Raw genomic sequence first — 21,240 nt, 5'->3', positions numbered from 1 at the left:
ACAATATTACATATGGCACCTTTAACATACATTGTGTATGAATGCAAATAATTTTGCAAGGGTTCTATGATGCTAGTATATTTATATGTGGCTTTATACGTGTGCTGACTAGCAGGTAAAACAACTTAGGTTGTTTGTTTTGGTCGAATCCATAGCTGTGTGTAGCCTACTGTCTTGAGCAACCAAAGCTAGAAGTACACCTTGGGTTACAGCTACGTTACACCTATCAGTGTAAAACTCTGACCCTCCACTCGCTTTTCTGGAACCTGTAAGGTAGGTAAGTGGCTTTCCTTTTCTCAATTTGGCCGGCTGTGGCATAAGTTCTTGGTAGTCAGTTCCAAGGGCCGGCGGTCTACGAAAATTCATGGTAGATTTTTTGGTGCAGCTCCGCCCCTAAGTGGCCCCATAAAGCAGAGAAGGCCATATTGAAGCTGCTGCTGCAACATTTAACAGACAGTTGGCCATCCAGAAGAGCTGGTAAACAGAGCCACATGCTATTTCCGTACCACCCTAAAGGGGGCCATTAGTCACATTTCAACCCCGAAATCCATAAGCTCCCCTGAAGGGATTGCCCAATACGGTGGGCAGGACCATTTCAATAGGTTCAAGGAAACCCCCCTTAGTTTAACTGGGGCCAAATAGGGGCACAAAGAGTTATTTTTCCTAGAAACACATTCACGGAAGAAATCATGATGAGACATGATGTTCAAGTTCTTGCAAGTGTCACTGTTCTATATTGAAGATGAAAACAGCTTTGATTCAGACTCCAGTTCATGTATTTTGCAGATGACTGATGGTTTTGGTTTTTCTTTTTGGCTTGGTTCATTAGAATGGATCTGCCACAACCTAAAGTAACAGAAACACTGTAACAAAAAACTGATTCCAGATTACAAACAGCTCTTTACTAGACTAACAAAGGCATTCTGCCATCACTTAAACAAAGTGACCCAAACCCAGCCAAGGACTCAGCACTGTTATTCTACTTGACTTGCTTCTAGGCAAGATGAAATTGACCCAGTAACCCCTGCATGCATTTTTGTCAAAGCAACCCCAAAGTCCCAGTTTGCATTGACGGCTGCCCTATCTATAGGTGTTTTTCTCCTGTGTTTCAGTTTTCACACTCCATATTGACTGACTGCACACACATACACATACACACACACACGAACACTTGGAGGCACTGCAAGGAATTCAGGGCCCCATGAAACTATGTGTCCCCCCCCCCCCCCCACACACACACACACACACACACACACACACACACAGGGACAGGGATACACACCTCACCTTGCCTTCTGTGCTGTGTTACAAATCACTTTAGAACAGTGACATAATGGCTAAAATCCCATAATGTACGCATATGCAGTGCATATGTATGTGATTGTTATTGTGTGCATGTGGAAAAGTGGGTTAGCACATCTGACTAAAAGGTTTTCCATGATGTGATCCACTCACCAGCCAAAGGAGGTCCTGTGAGGCAACCCAGGCCAACAAAGAACATGGAGAAGCCCATGGAGTTGTTAAGTTTCTCCGACCCCACGAGATCTACCTGCAGAGCAGAACATCACATTAAACCTTAAGATCTTCACACACTGGGTAATATTCTTTCTTATTTGCATTTCAAAATTGAAAGATAAGTGTTTTGCATGCATTTCAGTACTGTGCAAATCACATATACTTCACATTACTACCATATTATAAGAAACATTTTCCAAAGCGTATAACAATCTTAAATGGCTGAATAAAGCTTCCAGGTGGCTATTGGTATGGTGTAAAAAAACCTGCAACAGTTCAGCAAGTTCAACATGACAGGTAATGATGGATTACCTGTCAAAAAAGTTAAAAATATCTGCTGCATGAAAAAACAAATACCTGCCTATAGAGTCGGACAAACTCCTTAAAAAACTAAAAAGTATTGTATGCTTTGGGAAATGGGGAGTGTACACTTGACTTGTAATGAATTGTCAAACATGCACAAAGCCACAGCATTTAGTAGCTTCTCGTTCTGGCACCTGACATGGCAGCAGCTTGACAGTGAAGCAAAGACCTACCCATATCCCCTACTCTTCAAAGTCAGTGATTAGTGTATAGTGTAACTTAGATTTTTATTTTTTTTTTTTTTTTTAATTGGAGAAGCTAACGCTAACCCTGAACATGATAGGGTTGTAGGGTTGCATGATATGACAGTACTTGTAATTCTCCGTCTGAAAATGCCATGGTAGCCAATAAAAAACCTGAATTAAAAAAAAACCCATAGCATATGAAACCTCAAATCAAAGTTCAATTAATCTCAACATACACTTGAATACTGTATGTGTTGATATTATCAGGTTAAAAAAAAATACTTGTTTATATTATTGATTGGCCCAATCTTTAATTTGCTTAATCATACAACTTTGAGCTAAATTCACAGTTGAAGATTAGTTTTTTACTGATACATAAGCAGCATTGTGTATTAACTGCAACTATAGGTATATTTAATTGCTTTTCAAACATTACCGATGTCAAAAACCTTTTGCTGCTCAGATTTAGTTGTCTACCGCTAGCCTCAGTGCTTAAAGACCTGCCAATCAGTTTAGGAGTGGCAGCAGGTTCCAGGCATGTGTTTTGAATGTTGGAGGTGGGGTGATACTTTTGTTTACATTTGAATTATAGATTATACGTTTAATGGACATACCTGTCATCACAACAGCCCTTAAGTCAAACTAGGTGAGTTACCATGTTTAAGGAGATGTACCACTGAATGTGAAACTCAAGTGTTTACATCTACTTAAACATGCTGGTAACAAGCAGGCAGAGACAAGCTTTAATCTAATTGAAAACGATAACTGGTTTGACTGGTTCTTCCACTCAGAAAATAACTGATCACACTTTAGGCCCAAGGCATGTCATGCTCTTTTATACCACTTAAATAAAATCACACCACATTCGTCCACGTATTTGCTCTCAGGTGTGGCATGACATAACGATATTGGATACTTAATATGTTATTCCACCCATAAAGGCAGTTAGGAAACATCTCCAACGGTCTGCTAAAAGGATACTTTTCCCCTTTCAGTGCGTGACACAATGATGTAATGAAGCCACGTTCTCATGGTACAAAGGTCCCCACACACAAATACACTTATTGTGAACTCAACAGATTGGAGAGTCTGATTACCGGAGGGGTCTTGCTTGGTAAATGGACTACAAACTGATAGTATAGTGACACTGACGCTGGTGTAAAAAAGTAAAATGATATTTGGAGCACACCTTGGCACTCTACTATACACGTATCCCAGATTCTGCTACATTTATCTGCCTTCACTAATCAGAATTGAAATTTGTTCAGAATGACTTTTACTCTCTGACCTGCAATGCCAAGTAATATGATAAAGATGCCACGATTGTATTTTTTTCTGGAAAACAATTTTATACCAAGTGCCTATTTGAGATATTTATTAGACCTTTGAAATTGAATGAAAGTTAGGTAACAGTTTATTTTATGTGTCTGCAATTTCCTAATAATTACTGTACTGTACTACGGCACTAATTCTAGGGAAAATAGATAGTTCTGAGCTATTTGAGTTTAGTTGTGTTGAGTTTATAAGCTGTGGTTGATTGTTAGTGGGGTTTCCTTTAAATAACTGCTCCATTTATGCTACAAGGTATATATACATATTTATATTAGAGGATGGATACCCGAACCGAGCCTGTCGGGACCCGGGTTCGGACAGATATTTAGAAATGATGTTCGGGTTCGGGTTGGGCTCAGTCACATCAGTGCAATAAGGCATTGAACATTTTAAATTTAAAAAAGCTTAATATGTAGGTGCGCCTGTGTTAACGTGCGCTTGTTGCCCCATGTGCGCTGATGCTCATCTGTTGACATTTCTGAATACCTTCCTACAGTTGCTTAATAAAAGCGGGCTTTCCACACAAACAAACCTATGTGTCATTAGTATGAGAAAAAAAACAAGATTTTAACTGTGTCGGGCTCGGACATAAATATCTTAATGCCTGTCAGGCTCGGGCCGTGTTCAGTTTCTTTTCTCTCTCTCTCTCTCTCTCTCTCTCTCTCTCTCTATATATATATATATATATATATATATAAGGTGTTGTGTCTGTCGACCCCTTTGGTCCACACTCGTAATTTTGTACATACTGTGCAATTCTTCCTCATGGGACCATATACAGTGTCCAAACTTTATACTACTGTAAGTATATGGTCCCAAAAGGATGAATTGCACTGACTTTGGCGATCCCCTAAATTTTTCTCTAGTGCCAACAGCAGGTTAAAGTTTTCACTTATTCAGTAGTCAGGATCAACAAATTATATTTTATTTTATTTATATATTTTTTATTTGCAGGATAATCGCCGGAACATGTGTGTTGCCGTTGTCTAACTCCATTCTCTTCGGGAAACAACAACAAACTTCGAGCTAGCAAGCTACAAGTTGAAAATGGGAATTTTTTAAGAAAATGTGGATCGTGCAACAAGGCAGGCCTTCTTGGTTCTATTGAAGAATGATTGTAAAGATTTAATGTACAAAGAATATGTTTATGGCATTTAATATTTAACTGAGATGTTGTGGGACCGATTGCCGGGGATTTGCTGTGGATAAAGTACACACAGAGCGATACACTGGTAACATTTAACCATGTATCCAGCTAATATATATAGACTGTAGTGGCAACTTGTTAAAAACCTTCCTCACCACTGATTGCAGGATGTAAAGGGTTCTGACTCATGTAGATCACCATGTCCAACTTCAACATGCAAGGCTATCCAAAGAACGAGGCACGTAGAAAGTAAAAAACGGTTTATTCTAGGGATGTGATAAAAAAAGAAGATAAACAAAAAGGGTATCCATATACAGTGCTGGAATATCCAAAAACTGTCTGTGTGCTGAAATCCACGATCTACAATCAGCGGTCAGAAAAACTGTTGCTCCACATCCTGCTCTGTTGAAGCCTAACCTGGAATGTATGTGCAGAGGAGCCAGACCTTACTCTACAGCGCTGTGGAGATAGGTCTGGCAATGCTGACTACTTATTCAATAAAATATCTCAACAACCACTTGGTAGATAAACATTTCCATTCATCCAATTACTTTGGTTTATGACCAAATACCTCCCAAACTATTCCCATCAGCCTCAACTATACTTTGTGTTTAACGCTAAACAGCAAACGTTATCATGCTAACATGCTAAACTAAGATGTTGAACATGGTAACATATTACATGGCTTAGTAATTTTAATTTGTTCTTATGCATATGTTCAGATAGGCTGGTCTTCTTACTAGAACGGGCAGCAGCAGAGCCATGTATCCACCACAGAAGATGGCAAAGAAGACAGCGTAAACCATCAGCAGGATGTAGGAGGTTGCCATCGGGGAGAGCAGGTTGACCAGGCCACAGAGTATCAGGTAGGCCTTGTGGTAGTGGTATTTATGGAACAGGTTCCTGTCTGTCACCCAGCCCGAGGCCAGCTGGGCGATGGTCTCTGTGATACCTGCAATGGAGAAGAATAGGCAAGGCTTATGAATGGCAAAGTGAAACTGTAAGATGAAGAAGTCTTGAAGGTGAGACCAAAGGGTGAGAAATAAGGTGTGAAAAGGAGATTTCAGTACAAAAACATTCAGTTTTTTTGTTAGGCTTTAATTGTCTTTATTTTAAAATGTATCTACCCAGAACTCCTTAAATAAAATAAAGTAAGATGTCCCTTACTGTTTCTTTAAGGAAGGAGCAACAGAAAAGAGGCCAACTGGGGAATGCATTCAATAAAATATTAAGGTAACAGGAAGCTGCTCTTTGGTAATGGAGTTTTTGATGGAATTCAAAAAACATGAGCATCGCTGCTTTCTTCACCTTCAGATAAAAATGTCTTCAATAATCAAGAAGCTTCACATTTAACATTTTCCTCTCGGACCACCATGAGGTTTGTTTTTTAGTGATATATCTTGACAACTATTGAATGGACTACCATGAAATCTGGTACACACATTCATGTCTCCCTCAGGATGAATTATAACATTGTCATTTTGGGTATGTAAGCATTTAGCTCAAAACACCGTTGTGCCTAAGAACAGCCTCACAGAGCCATTACTGTGGCTATAGACCCTGAGTCTTGATGTCATAAAACAGTAAATACATTTGTCTTTTGGTGTTGAGATCCTGGTGGGACAAACGCTGCCACAGTAGACCACAGTGGTCAGAGGTCGACAGCATTTTGAACTGATGCTTACGCACAAAGAGTTAAATGTCAAAGTCAGCCACGGCACTGCAAATTGTAGTTTGAGGGCAGCTAGCGTAACTATGAAGGCATTCTCCCAGTTACATGCAGGGACTTGTGAGTGTTACCTAAAATCTTATGCAGTAATTATATGCTTGTTGAAAAAAAAGGAAGGGGTGCAAGTGCGCATCTATACGTGCGTGCGTGCGTGCATGAGTGTGTGTGTGCATGGGTGCATGCCTGCATGGGTGCATGCATGAATGCGTGTGTAAGCTAGGGTGGGGCAAATACAAAATGTGAGGGAAGAATGCCGCTCTGCAGCAAAACTACACAGGTCTGCATTAATAACAAGCGTGATGTCTAGACAAGTCTATTTTAAGTCCCATTTGTTCCTGTCCTCGTGAATATTTCCAGTGGGTGGCAACAAATCCTATCTGTTAACATCTGTATTACACAAACAACACCCAGGCAAACTACTCATTTTGCACTCCATTCCATGTGATTGATTGTTTGCTCCAGTTGGATATGATGACTGGGCAGATCTGTGCTGTTCTTTGCTGAGGTCAACTGGAATGTGATAGGCGGTGCGGAAACTGCAGTGGTGTATTGACCGCTGCAGGAATAGCTACAAGCAGGTAGAGCTGAGCCATTGATCAATGAAACAAACTGGTTCTATGCAGATCAGAGTTACCCATCCTTTGCTCAGCCTCTGCACCACAACTGCACAGGCTGCAGCCACTGAGTTCAACCCAGTGGCTGCAGATTTATCATTATTGTGAACACGGTTACATTAATCTACACAAATCAACATGTGGATACTTAAGGGTGATCATCTACATCTTTACTTAAAGGTTTTTAATGAATTTCACATGAATAAACAATGAAATGCCTCGTCAGCAAAGACCTCTGCTTTCCTTACATAACCAGACTCTAGAGCGTTTCTGTCCTGCGAGGTTAGAAAGATGACATGGGGCAGCTGTGCTGTGTTTATGTGTCCTCCTCTAGCGACCCAAGACAGTGCCCTGGGGTGTCGCCTGCTTGCATGCAGATGAGTTGTGAGTTTGTTTGTGTGTTTTAGCCTCAGCAGGTTGGTTCAGGCCTGCAGCTGTTCCTGTTCAAACTCAGTACACTGGAGTTTAAATTTGGCCTCTCCAAGTAGCACCTTAAGCCAACATTGGGACATTATTAGTTCCGTAGTGCTGACTGGTATAGAAGGTGTACAGTATGCGCATGCCTTTGGGCATTAACAGACCATTGGGTGGGTTGCTAGGCATGCAGAGGTGCCATTCCCTTTGCTTCAAAGAGGGACATTTTGTCACTACATTAAAGCAAAGGTTTATAAAAAGCATGTTGGTTTTCCCAGCTTCTCTGACATGGCAGTTGGCTTGTCTTGCCTACTCCTTTGTATGTATTGCTGCCTCAGTGCAACTCTGCAAAGTATCAGCCACTTTAGAACTGGACTTGAACAAAATTTGGAGCCCCTCTTGTCACCCCGCCAACAACTTTACTCAGTTAGCTGTTGCTTAGCGACTCCAGTTAGCTCCAATGTTGGTGGCTGAGGGTTGCCGAACAGACTGACCCGGACGATAGTGGCCTCCCTCCCTCAGCCAAGCCAATAGGCCTCTATGACAAGCGCTGGGTTGGGGAAAGAGGGACAGCGGGACACTGGGATATTGGCTTTGTGGTGTGGGTGCACAGTGCAGATGACCAGAGAATGTGACAGGACAAACGTGTCCGAGTCAAAAGAATCTGTCAGTCTTGCTGCTCCCTGGCACTGATCGCTGGCGTGAAGCTTAAAAGTAACCCTACAGACATACAGATAAAATTCAGACATCTATCTCCTTGGATTTTGTTACAACTGCATAGAAACAATGTAGAGATTTGGTTTAAGAGCCAAAAAAGAATAGTCGTCAGTTAATTTAACTGTATCCTGTGTAATTTTATATTGCTGTGTTATTTAACCTCAATCCTAGTTTTGGATCAATCCATAAATGTTTTTTCGTTCCAGATGTGTTTCTTGTGCAGGCCATAGTGTTTTCAATTTTTCCCATTTTCTTCAGCAGTGGTGGTATCCAGCTGCTGTTGCACACCAAAGCTGACAAAGGAAAGACTATATATTCACAGGCCGTCTACTTACCATACATTACTTTTTTTTTCTTCCAGTACACCGAAACAGTCCTTTAGGCAATCGAGAAGCATTCCCTCAAAAGCCAAAGCATTGATGTATAATTCAAGATTTCATTTCACACTGAAGAGATGTGATAAAAATGTTGCTCCCATGATCACATCCTAAAATAAGTGATTTTTCTTATCTAAAAGACACATTTCATCAAAGGTAATATTACAAAGGTAGATTACAAAACAGAAGCAGGTGATTCATAAATGCACCACCCCATCTGGTGCATTTCAATTATTCACAAAGCCTGACCAAGCACTCTTATAGAATTATATGCACATGTGGTTGGTGGCCAAAATGTTAATGCTGTTTTCTGTTCATATGGAGTGGCCTCCATTTGAGAGGGGTGGGTTCAGCAGAATTCAGCAGAATGCTGAACCCACCCACCCTTGCCAGTGGGCCAAAGTTCAGCTTTTATGTAAGCACATTCATTACATAAGACTGCAGAGTCTGAGCAGCTCACAAATAATGAATGCCTAGAAGTTGACTGAGGACTTTTTTTGCATTGCTTCTTAAACCCATTCTTAAAGAAACCTGGACCTCCTTCTCTATAGTCACTTTGAAATCCCAGTCAAAGACAAACAGCAGCAATCCAGTGTCCACTTCATCCACATTTCAAATGTAGACTGGTGTCTAATCTAGAAGATGGAAATTTGTGCAACAACTTTTGTAATGAAAACAGTTTCACTGATTAAATCCACCAGTTTCTACTTTCAAGCAATTTTCTTTAGTTAACCTTCATTTATACAGGTAATCTCATTGAGACACAGGGTCTCATTCTCAAGAGAGACTTAAGAGAGAAGTGTTTTTTCTACAATGTATATGTATATGAATTACAGTATACCTTGTAATTCCTGCTATATACCTACACATTTTGGGAAATGCTTGTTTCCACAAGCTGAAACTGTATTTCCAAAAATGTCAAACTATTCCTTAATGGTGAATCACAAAAACATAGGAAAAAATGTTGACCAATGTGTGCCTCACCTGCCACAGAGATGATGAAGGAAGCATCCATGGCATTGATGCCCAGGGTTCTGGCTCGGGCAGACAGATGGAAATAGGGGATGAAGTAGGCCAACTGGCTGAAGACTAAGGACCAAGTATAGATACAAAAGAATGGGTCCTTTAGCAGAGAGAAATCCAGTACTTTGGCTTTTATGACGGTCACCTCACTCGGCGTGCTGGCATGTGAGGGAAATCCAACAATGGTGGACCCATTCATGCTGCCATTGAGCTCCGCTGAGCTATCTGGAGTTGTGGGTTTACACTGACCGAAGTCATGGTGGGGCTCATGGCCATTCACACCATTAAGGACCAGCCTGGTCAATTCAGGGTTCACTGACTGGTCCTGGAGTCCCTGAGTACATTGGCCCCCCAGGTTCTCAGTATCCCCATGAGGGGCAGGAGGAGGGGATGGAAATGAGTCTGCTTTGGAGATGCCATTGGATAAGTGAGAGGAGCCATTCAAGCAGCTCTTAGTGCATTCCTTCTCTGAGGAGCTCTTGAGGGAAACAGCAGGGCTCTTTTGAATGGGAGGAGAGGTAGGGTTTGACACGGGAGACTTCACGTTGATGGGTCGCAGAAGCATCCCAGTCGCCACCAGATTCAGCATTAGACCGCCAAGAATTAGCATTGCTCCTGTGGGGGAGAAAGAGAGCTCAGGATCCAATATGTCACATTGTATATGCTGTATTTCTTCTTACCCAAAAAAGGAAATACACCTGAAAACATACTTACATACATTATAGAGTGTGCACCAATTATTAACAAATTTGTGCTGCATACCTTGCCAAGCATACTTGTCCAGGAGCAGCTGAGTAAACGGAGCAAGGGCAAAGGTCAAACCCATGCCAGAACGCCCAATCGCATATGCTGTCGCTAACCTCCTTCGGAAGTACAGCGCTGTGACCACTGAGAAGGCTTGGTAAAGTAGTGCAAAACCAATTCCTAAAAGGATTAAAGATGTTATCAATATCAGACAGTGTATTTCACAGAAATGTGGGCAGATATGTGAAAAAAAATGTATGTAGATAGATAGATAGGAAGAGATGTTGTCATGCTGAGGATGACTTTGGTTTAGCTTGCGGTTTCATAGTCATTAGGGAAACAGCAGGTTTTGATATCATTGAGGCATTTTGGCGCACCATGAAATTCTACTCACCAACTATCACTCCCATGCTGATGTAGAGGAACACCACGCTGTTTGCAAAAATACTAATGATGAATCCTCCACTAACCAGCACTGCCCCGGCAATGGAGGTCACTCTGGTTCCAAGCTTGGCACAGGCCACAGAGGCAAGGGGCGCTACAGAGGATACAGTATGGGAAGCACGAATACATTGAATCTTTTTTTCATTTTCAGGTGTTCAAGATCTAAGTGTAAACATGAAGTGGAAAAGTGGCTTCAAATGGTAAAAGCTTTGCTCTCTTCTTTTAAATTAATTGGGGACATGGACAGAGAGGACACGATTGTATAAAAAAAATATCATTATCTTTATCTCAATGGCAAGTTGTTGAGTGTGTAAGGGATGTATAAAGAGTTGGCTTATTTCTGATACTAACCTCCAGACAGACGCAGACTCGACATGATGGAACCGATCCAGCTGATGCTCTCTGACGAGCCTCCAAACTCATCTTGGAATGCCACAAAGAAGATCCCAAAACTCTTCAGTGTTCCCATCACTAGGACGTTTACCTGCGGGCACGCACACACACATTTTTTTACGCTTAATACATGTTAAGTGCTTGTTACAGGCTGTGCTCTGTGAAACACACATATGGACACTTAGAAAAAGAAAATGTGGAAATATTAAAATTAACAATTATGCAGTGAGAAGTATTTTTAAATAGCTGGTTAAAATGTAGGCTTTTTCGCTTCCACCATCCTATTGGAACTTGTTAAAAAGGACCAGAAAACTACATCATTGCCACACATTACACCTGGAATTGATCACAGTTTAGGAAAACTAGTAGTTGAAGAACCATTGTGCTGGGATAAATATTTCCATGTTTGAGAGATGAGGGATCATAACTGAGGTGGACATACCAGAAAGCAATGCAGCACCACCATCCAGCCCCAACCTCCATCTGGAGGGTCCTCATACTGGATCTCTTTTTCCTTCTCCTTCTTAGTGGTCATGGCATCCTTCCTGAACAGGTTCATGGCGGACTTGGTTTCACTAGGAGAAGAAAAAAAAGCATCAATAACTTCAATATATCATAGGCTGCCTAATCAGAAGCATTCAACACATCACAGGCCATATTCTAGCATAACGGTATGTAGCATGTAGCAAGCAGGGTCTTTCTCAAAAAAAGAAAAGCTTGATTATTTTCTATATAAAACCCTAGGTCATATCACACAACATGCATCAATGGTATAAAAGGGTGATTTTCTGTTATTTAATGTTCCTATGTGTATTCATACCATTTGCTCTTAGGAAATGCTGTAAAAACAAATGTTTTTTATTAGCATGATTTTTCACTTGTTTAATAGTATAAACAAACTTAAAACATTTTACTTTGTGATTTATCAATTCATGCATGAAAGGGTTAAATGTATTCAGTGTATTTATTGTACTTGACTCAGAGGTAATTTGTTTATGGGTCATCTTTGTTTTTTGTTATTCCATTTACGGAGTACAAGTGGTCTGAGTGCAGGTTGTTAGTGAGCTGGCTCACCTGGGCTGATGAGCTTGCAAGCCTACAAAGCTGGCCAGTTCAGCCTGCCTCACTCTCTTGCAGCCCTCTCAGCTCCCACATGGTCTCCTGGTTTGGTTTCTTTGTGTTATCTTCTCTTTTAGCATAGACTGTTTTCAATTTAACATGGCACTTGCATGAGCCACAGATTTTACTCCCAGTTACATGCACTCCCAGTTAATTTTACTTTTAATAGTTCACATCACATTAATTTGGTTTGCAAACAACATTTAATAAATAGTTTTGACCTCCTGTCTTTTGTGTGTTCTCCCTCTTTTTGTCTGAATTGTGAGCCAGTTCATGACACAGTCCAAATGTCAAACTGCATTATGTGTTTCATCAGTGTGTTTACTTGCTCTTATATAACCTGGTTATTCTCTACTATAACCTGACTTTATAAAAGACAGGGAAAGTGCAGCTGTGACGGCATGGGATAAAAGGAAGTCATTGTATCCAAATAATTAAATCCTAAATCTGAATAAAATAGCAACTGTGTGGTTTCAAGTTGTTTAAAAATTCAATTCCTAGAAGCAGGTGAAAGGGTTTCTAGATTTTACTCTGCAAAGTTATCCAGATAACTTGGTATAACTGCTCCAGGAACAGGCTTCAGGGTTTTTTGGTTCACAAAATATTACAAAGTTGAAAACATCAACACCATCGAAGCAAACTTTAGCCCATCATGCCGAGGACATACTGCTATACGTGCTGACAAGAATCTTCAATATACACATGATTGTATATTTACACTTAATGTAAACACTGCTCAGATAATAAGAGCAAAAGAAAAAGTAACCATGTTTAGCTGTACTGACTTAACATGTTTATACAGCATTACAGTCTACTGTCCGTTACCCTTACAGGATCATTCTGTACCATGAAATGATGATAACAGATTATTGTCAAACATCACTTATAGGAGCAAATTAAGAGGGAGATTGAAACAGGAAAAGCATATGTAACAGAAGGAGAAGCAAAAACAAGCAAAAAGGCATGTAAGAACATCAGCAAGTACCATAAAGACCCCCCGCTCACTCTTGTGACCCCAAATACACTTTAAATGTTAGACAATTAGTACATGTGTTCAACTGTCCCAACTAAGTGGACTGCAGCTAGACAAAACAGCCATTCAAAATACCTTGCCTTTACAAAATTACAGCTATCAAAAGTCTAACAAAACAGAAATTGAAGATACTTTACCAAAGTAGCAAAACACGGTTCCTCTCCCCAAAATCAGGACACAAGTACTAAAACTACCCATCTAAACCCAACCTTATGGGTTCAGCAGATAGCAGTTAGAGGTATTTAATCTTAAAACAGTGAAACTTGAAAGCACCTGCTATGCAGCCACTCCCAAATCCCATAGACACTTTCAAAGCCAAAGTTGACACCACAGAGTCCCTGAATAGAACCCATGGGTAAACCTACCAGGGAGACTCCAAAAAAGGCTCAACCAGGCCATGCTATTTTGAACCCACCAAATTGGACTACCACTGAGATGTCAAAACTGGCAAAAGCTCTCTCAACCCCCAAATTAATTAACAAATACTGTCATAACCTACCAATGTATAATTTTCCCAAAACAATGACCACAAAAGCCTAATTAAATTTGGCACCCAAATTCAGTTTACCAGAATGAAAAGTTCAATCAAATTGCCAAATTAGAACAGGTTTACACAAATATTATTCCTTTTATTACATCAATGGACAAGCACTCATTTTGTCATGAACTGGCTCACAGTTCAGAAAAAAAGAGTGAGAATACACAAAACCGTGGAGGTAAAAAATGACAGTTTATTAAATAATGTTATTGACAAAAACTATGAATGAGATATGAACAATCAGTAGTGTATGCGAGTGCAAGTGGAAAACAGTAAATGCATGCTAAAATAAAAAATAACACAAAGCAACCAAAGGAGACAATGTGGGAACTGAGAGGGCTGCAAGAGAGTGAGGCAGGCTGAACTGGCCAGCTTTGTAGGCTTGCGAGCTCATCAGCCCAGATGAGCCAGCTCACTAACAACCTGCACTCAGACCACTACTTGAAAGGGGAGGAGAACACACAAGCAGGCCAAGCAGAGCAGACACAATAGGGGTGGTCAAAACTGGCTCATGACAGTTTTGGGGTCAGACGGAGTGATACTGGATTACTGAGTGAATGAGTGTATGAGTAACTTATGGAGTTAAGATTTAAGCTGTTAGACGGCAGCTTTGTGAAATAAACCATGCTGTTGTTGTGAAGTGATTGAGGAGTGACCATGTCTGTGTTGAGAGCCAGCTGTACTGCAGTTTGACTTGTCAACGTGTCACCTTGCATTACTTTGAGCCTTTCTTGGAACATGTTTACAAAGGATCCTACTTCCAAGACTTTGACCCATACCCGCATATTTTGAATGAGCCTTGTTAAAAAGAGACTTGTATTAATGCATGAGCTACAATGGCGTCAAACATGGACAAACAGAACAAATTCTATGTGGAACACAGCTGGATGCAAGAGCGATGTTGGGGCAATAAGCAAACTCAGCTGTATACTGTATAAACATTGTGTTTTCCAGTAAAGCACCTACACTGAATCACAAGGTCACAGAGTGATGTACATTGCAAGTGAGTAGTGATGCACCATGGCTGATTTCATAGTATACACACTGCTGTGAAGATACTTGGTGAGAATACAAAGACTTGTCCAGTCTGTTTGCTATAGGTCGAAACAGAGAAAGTTCAAAATCTTGCTCGGATGCCAGGCCACTAGACCCCAGTTACAGACTGTCTGGTGTCACCAGTTGTCTGGAGCTGAATATACACATGCAATCCAGAAGGGCCAAGTAAAGTGAACAGGCAGTGTTCAGAAAGAAAGAATAACCATTCTTATTATTATTCTGCTGTACCTGTAGGATAAAACAATGTGATAAAGTACACCAGATCCAACATTGACCATTGACTAGGCAACATAGTCATAATAAAAACTGAAGAAATCAAGGTGGGACATTTCTTGCCACCTTAGATGCTGGAAAGAAAAGAGACCTTGAACAAAGTGAAAAGATATGGTGTAGTAAACCTGTGTTTTGTAGCTTGCATCACTAACTCGGTGTCACAAACCGGCTCAATGCATGTGACAAAGAGGGGAGACCAAACAGGTTAAAATGCCAATAAAGTGTTTATTGTAAAGTAAACAAACTACTATTAACAAAACAATCAAAACAGGTGTGGAATCAATGTTATCAGTAGTGTGTCTGTGTGTGTGTGTGTGTGTGTGTGTGTGTGTGTGTGTGTGTGTGTGTGTGTGTGTGTGTGTGTGTGTGTGTGTGTGAAAGATGTGTGGATAAATTACATCTGTAACAAAAGAGATCAAACCAACCCAAACCAAAATATGTGGAGCCTAGGAGAGGGAGAAGTCAGAGAGAGAACATACAATAACGTTCAAAACCGGAATATTAGCAATAAACCGGTCGCGCATGGCCATGTAAACACCGGCAAAAACACGAATATGCTCATATTCCGGTTTTTATAAACCCAAAAATGATCCCTGGGTTACCCCTTTTCTAACCTGAAATTTTGGTCATGTAAATGCGTATCGGCACATCCCTATCAAAAGGAACATTGATTTGTGTTCTGCGCATGTTCTATTCGCAAGGAATCTTGGTCTTTTGAATAGAGGAACTTCTTGTATGCGCCAGAAAACATCATTATAATAATAATTATATACTATAATAATATAGTTATATATATGTCAATGCAGAAAACCTGCGCGCAGTATACCGGAAGTAAACAAGAAGTAGAGGTAAACATGGCGAGATGCAGCACAGCACCACACTTTTGGAGCGAGGAGGAAACCAATTTCTTTATTAGTGTGGTGAAAACCATAAATATAATGTCTTTTGTTGATGGCAGAAAGTACCGAGATAGTGAGCTTTATAAGAAGGTGACCGAAAAGTTATTGCGTCTTAAGGTTGTCCGTACGTCCAGACGTTAACCGTGCGTCGCTGTTTACATCGGGATATTGCCAATTGATTACAAATTCCATACAGGAGTAACTCTCTCTGCTCACGCATGTAAACGGGTTATTCTGAATGTTTCAGAAACCCGAATAGTGACCTTAACCCAACCATAACCCGAAAATTGACAGCTTGTAAACGTAGTTGTACAAAGTCTTGGTTGAGGCCTACCCAGATGTCGACCAATTAACTAACGACCCCTCCCATACTACCAGCTCAGCCAGGAAAGCCAGAAAAGCCAACAGCAGGCAGAAAAGGGAGGGGTTGTAACACTCAGTCCGACTAAGACATGTATAAGAAGCAGAGACCACATTAGGCAGAGAGCGGATTAAAAGAAGAATGAATTGGGCCAGTGTATTGCGAGGAAAGTATTTCCCCCCCACCATATCTGTACACAGTAGTCCTCAGAGTGTGCTTGAGAGCATGTTTGTGAATGTGCCGGGGGTCTGAGGGTTTGAGCGATGGGGGATTGGAGACCAGAGCTTTGTAATGGAGTGTAGAGTTTGTTACTGCACACTTCCACCACGAGATTCTCTCTCCAACTTTCACATTGAGCTTTTAGTCTAATATTAGATTTTAGCAGGATTACTTGGTGAATAGCATTCTCCAAAATCTGTCCCTGTGTGACCTATACACCATTAATAGAGCTATAAATCTGAATAGTATTTCCTGAGGGAACAACCAATGAGACACTAACAGATCTTTTCATCTCCACCTTCTGAAGCCTGATTTACGAGTCCCAGTCTGTGCATAAAGGCCGGACTGAGCAAACTGAAAACAGAAGTCTTAAAGTGGCCCTGTGGAGTTTCTTTTAAACAAGAGTAATGTTTACATTCTGTGTTACTTACCAAAGCGCATCCTTGAGCTCTAGGTGTTTTCCTTCCTCGTAAAACTTTTGCAATGTTTTATTTTATTTTTTTAAATACTGCATTGTTCACATCTATGTTTACTAGCTTGCTGCCGCATTGCTGCATATCTTGGCATGTTACTGTCAACTGTTGATTAATGGAATAGTGTAAAAGGATTGGCAGTATGCATCGCATCACCTGCGTGCATGTGCATCATGCAGCTTAACAGTTCTCTACTAGGAGGCAAAAACTCCACAGGGAGCCTTTAACAAAAAAAAGCCTTAAGAATTGTTTTGGGGAAATACGCTTTATTCACTTTCTGGTAGCGAGTTAAATGAGAAGACCAATCTTATTTCTGTCCGTACTGAAGAATAAAAACAACAATTTATGGGGTATCCTGATGGATGTGATGTCCTTGCCTTGATTCTGTCCGGGGACCCGTGTTGCATGTTATACAATCTCTTTCTCCCCTTCTTTCCTGTCTGCCTCTAGACCGAATAAATTAATCAATCTAGATTAAATAAGTAAATTAAATAAAGGTGAAAATGCTATAAAAAAAAAACACAACAATTTCTTACGGGGGGGTATGTGCAGGTTAAAGGAACCCGCCGACTTATTGGGAATTTAGCTTATTCCCCGTAACCCCCAGAGTTAGACAAGTCGATACATACCCTTCTCATCTCCGTGCGTGCTGTAATGCTGTCTGAGGGCTCCAGCGGCATCAAGCCAGCACAGAACATGCAGGTGAATGGTTCCAGTAATCCTACTGCTCCGAATAAGTGACAAAATAACGCCAACATGTTCCTATTTATATGTTGTGATTTATAGAGTCACAGCGTGTACAAAAAACAACGTAACATGAGACACAGCCGTCTTCTAACTGTAAACAAACCAGGAACTATATTCTCAGGCGGAAGAATATAGTACTTGGGCGGAGTGATATGCTCGCAACAAGCCTGTCTGAGAATATAGTTCCCGGTTTGTTTACGGTTAGAAGACAGCTATGTCTCATGTTACGTTGTTTTTTGTACACGCTGTGACTATACAAATCACAACATGTAAATAGGAACATGTTGGCGTTATTTTGTCACTTTTGTCACAATTCGGAGCAGTAGGCTAGTTGGAACCATTTACCTGCAGGATCTGTGCTAGGCTAAGCTAATGCTGGAACCGTCAGACAGCGTTACAGCACGCACGGAGATGAGAAGGGTATGTATCGACTTGTCTTACTCCGGGGGTTACGGTGAATAAGCTAAATTCCCAATAAGTCGGCGTGTTCCTTTAAGTTTAGACATATGGTTGCTGTGGTGATTTTGGGTGGTTGCTGGTAGGTACTATGTGTTCATAGTAGTCACTATATCCTGTCCACTAGTTTGGAGAATAGATGATTTTGATCGATTTGAATAAATCAGGGCTAGAACGTTTGTCCCAGTCTAACAAAAAACAATTCCACTTCTATATTGGCTGTTGGGAAGTAGTGAACTACATGTTATCAAACTAGTAGTTTTACTACTGGGAGTTTAATTACATTCATATTTGCATAGTAATTCAAATAGTTAAATTTTTATCACTGTAATTGAACCTCCTTTGACCAGCCCTGCAACCTTTTTTTCCATCCCAACCGCTGTGAAAGCCGCAAGGCTTTAATAAGGCAGACACTTTGGTTTTGGACAGGTTGCTTATTCAGGAAGCTAGAATTTTAGCTCACCTGTAAAAGAGATTTGGCTATAGTTACCTCCTAAACTTGGTGGAAGGGTGTAGCATAGGTGAAGGAAGAACCCATTAAGTTTTGGAGCATACCCGAATCAAAAATTATTTTTCACCTCGCAAGATGTTGGGCAAAAATGTACAAATCTTTCTGCTAATAATCCCACAATACAATGTGTTGCATTTTATACGTAGATGCAAAAGTTACAGTTGTGTGACCCCAAACCTGTCAGTCATGATGCAAAATAATGATCATTCATAACTGTCCGAAATCTCAATTTACTGCTCACTATAGAGAAAACCACTGGCTGTTATATCGGGAGAACTGGATGATCCCACCCCCTCCCTGCCTCGACCTCCAGCAGGAGTTACCAGTGCAAAGACAAGAACATGATCCTTCACAGGCTTCTCACCTGCAAAAACTGCCAGTTGTGTTTGATGGAACGCACGATCACTGCTTGAAACTGTAGCGGGGGAAGTGTTTTGCCCCTGCACACCCAATCAATAGTTTTGTGGACCATAATTATCCCACAAAAATCATCTCAGAAAATCATTAACAGGAGAAACCTGGACACAACAGATCTTTTGCTGCTGGTTATGATTTACAGTCTGCATGAACAGAACTTAATCATTGATCAAAGAAATGTCCTGATCCTCCTGAAGTTCTAATATGCCTATATTTTCACATTTGGAGCTTATTTTGTATTGGAAAATTGACCATAAATTTTGTTAAACTGTGGCATTGAAATGTCTTAATGTCTTAATATGTCTTTATATAGTTATTGTATATAATATAGTATATTGTAAGTTTGTAATTACTGTCTTTGTGTTCTAAAAAAAAGCTATAAAAAACGACTCTTTTGGTGTAATAGTAACACAGCCATCCATTGGGTGGAAGATTCCAGGTGCAAGTCCTAGCCAGAGTCTGTTGGTTGTTTGCCAGATCACAAATGTAGTGTAATTAGTTAGTGTGATAACAAAAGTAATAGGCCAACTTAGTTACAAAATGTTTGATTTGTCTTCTCCTTTTTTTACTATAGCTAATGTAGTTGTGAACCTGCCAGAGGATCAACTGTGCTTTGGTTTTAAGGACACACCTGTAGGAGAAGACACAGAGTTATGTTGGCATCTCCGGTCTTGGTGATACTCCACGTACTCCAAATGTAGTGTGCCTGTCTGTTCTGGGTAACAACATTCAGCTCAAGTCACACTATTGTGGTGTGTAAAATCTGGGGCTTTTCCATACACATTGCATGGGGCTTTGACTCTATTTAGGCCATACAATTTTAGTGTGAGTTTTTGCACCCAAATAACTCTTTGACTCTAGGCATTGCTAAGGGACGCAACTACGTCATGGCAGGTGTATTGCTCAGGACTAAAGGACAAGCATTGTCGAGAGGAAAGTTGTTTGTATGCCCGGTTCTCGAAAATGCGGCAAGCAGCAACACCACCAAGCCAAGCAATTCACCCATTCCGAACAGGCATCTTTTTTTTGAACAGCATTGCATTAGTCTATCTAAAAAAGGTCTGTCGGGGGCCGGTCAGTCAGTTTGTCCGTCAACAGCAAAACCATAACACAACATTAATTAAAAACCTCTTCTAACAACTTATGCAGCATAGCTCAGTTCCTATGGTTAGTTGTTAACCTGAGCAGCAACAGCCTCAGCAGCATACGATAAAAGCATTTCTGTGTGTGTTGAGTTACCTGTTTATGCTGATTTGGTAGAATGCCTGATGGCTCTGGAGGTGAAGAATAAACTCAAGAGTCGTATTGTCCGAGTGTCATTCTCAGGTGGTCGAAGGGCACTTGTAACTATGGCTGCATCCAGATTAGCTTTACGCCTGCAACAAGAAGTGGACAATGATAAGTGAAGTGAAATGACCCAAGAACATGAGAAAAAAAGATGAAATTTGATGCAGGTGCACGCTCACATCTCTAAAACCTCAAAGCAGAGACATAACTAGCCTATCTAAACAACAATGTGGATATAACTGGGTGCCAAGTCATCTTGTAGCTGTTGAACTATTTAATCAGATTACTCAAAACTCACCACAAATTTCTGTACAAAATTGAATGGCAATCAATTGAGCCGTTGTTGATATATTTAGACCAAAATGGTGGACCAACCAACCGGCATAGCAATACTGCCATTCCTAGAGCCATGCTGCTACCTTGTCTAAAAACGTATCCAAGTTTGTCACAGGAAATTAACCACAAATCACCAAAATGGTGTTCCATACACCTGTGCTTAACTTCCATTCATCTGTAACATGTGTAATTATCAACAAGAATTTTATGTAACTTCCATTTTTTCCCAATGCTTTGTTCCTATTATGAGACATATTTACAAGTGACTGATTGCACAAGCTGTTAACATATTTGGTCAAGAATTGCAGAATGCAGCACATGAACTGGGTTGTAGCAAAATAGTGCTTCAGTCGGTAGTCTGAGTTAACAGATGTTAATTGCTATTAAGATGTATGGTAATGAGGAAAATAAATATAGTGTGCATTATATCATCACAAAAAGTATTTTTTGTGTGGGAAAGATTAGCTATCACAGTAATCAGGCTCTTTTGCCTCTGTGCTTTGTTTAAATCTGGATTA

General features: G+C 40.5%; 1 protein-coding gene and 1 long non-coding RNA gene across 5 annotated transcripts in view; one reads left to right on the top strand and one right to left on the bottom strand.

Moving 5' to 3' along the window:
* The window catches only part of slc16a4 (solute carrier family 16 member 4), a 30,393-nt gene that overhangs the window by 6,904 nt on the left and 2,249 nt on the right, over positions 1-21,240 (bottom strand). For 2 of the 4 annotated variants that reach the window (XM_028584146.1, XM_028584147.1), the window contains exons 4-11: positions 20,339-20,475; positions 11,440-11,572; positions 10,956-11,088; positions 10,555-10,698; positions 10,179-10,340; positions 9,378-10,031; positions 5,283-5,494; positions 1,456-1,549 (exon numbers count right to left, since the gene is read on the bottom strand). In XM_028584146.1, coding sequence (XP_028439947.1) covers positions 1,456-1,549; positions 5,283-5,494; positions 9,378-10,031; positions 10,179-10,340; positions 10,555-10,698; positions 10,956-11,088; positions 11,440-11,556 — 1,516 coding nt within the window. In that variant the 5' untranslated portion in view covers positions 11,557-11,572; positions 20,339-20,475. Of the gene's footprint in view, positions 1-1,455; positions 1,550-4,787; positions 4,960-5,282; positions 5,495-9,377; positions 10,032-10,178; positions 10,341-10,554; positions 10,699-10,955; positions 11,089-11,439; positions 11,573-13,286; positions 13,440-20,338; positions 20,476-21,240 lie in introns of those variants that run through there. The other 2 variants (XM_028584148.1, XM_028584149.1) reach the window with 2 other exon arrangements.
* LOC114559474 (uncharacterized) lies at positions 1,464-12,277 on the top strand. The gene is made up of 4 exons (XR_003693099.1): positions 1,464-1,596; positions 5,265-5,408; positions 10,756-10,804; positions 10,962-12,277. It is a non-coding gene; the product is annotated as an uncharacterized LOC114559474 (long non-coding RNA).

This window comes from Perca flavescens, chromosome 7 (assembly GCF_004354835.1).
Source record: "Perca flavescens isolate YP-PL-M2 chromosome 7, PFLA_1.0, whole genome shotgun sequence".
Classification (NCBI taxonomy): domain Eukaryota; kingdom Metazoa; phylum Chordata; class Actinopteri; order Perciformes; family Percidae; genus Perca; species Perca flavescens.
The sequence above is the reverse complement of the archived record's forward strand: the minus strand, read 5'-3'. Positions and strand labels throughout refer to the sequence as shown.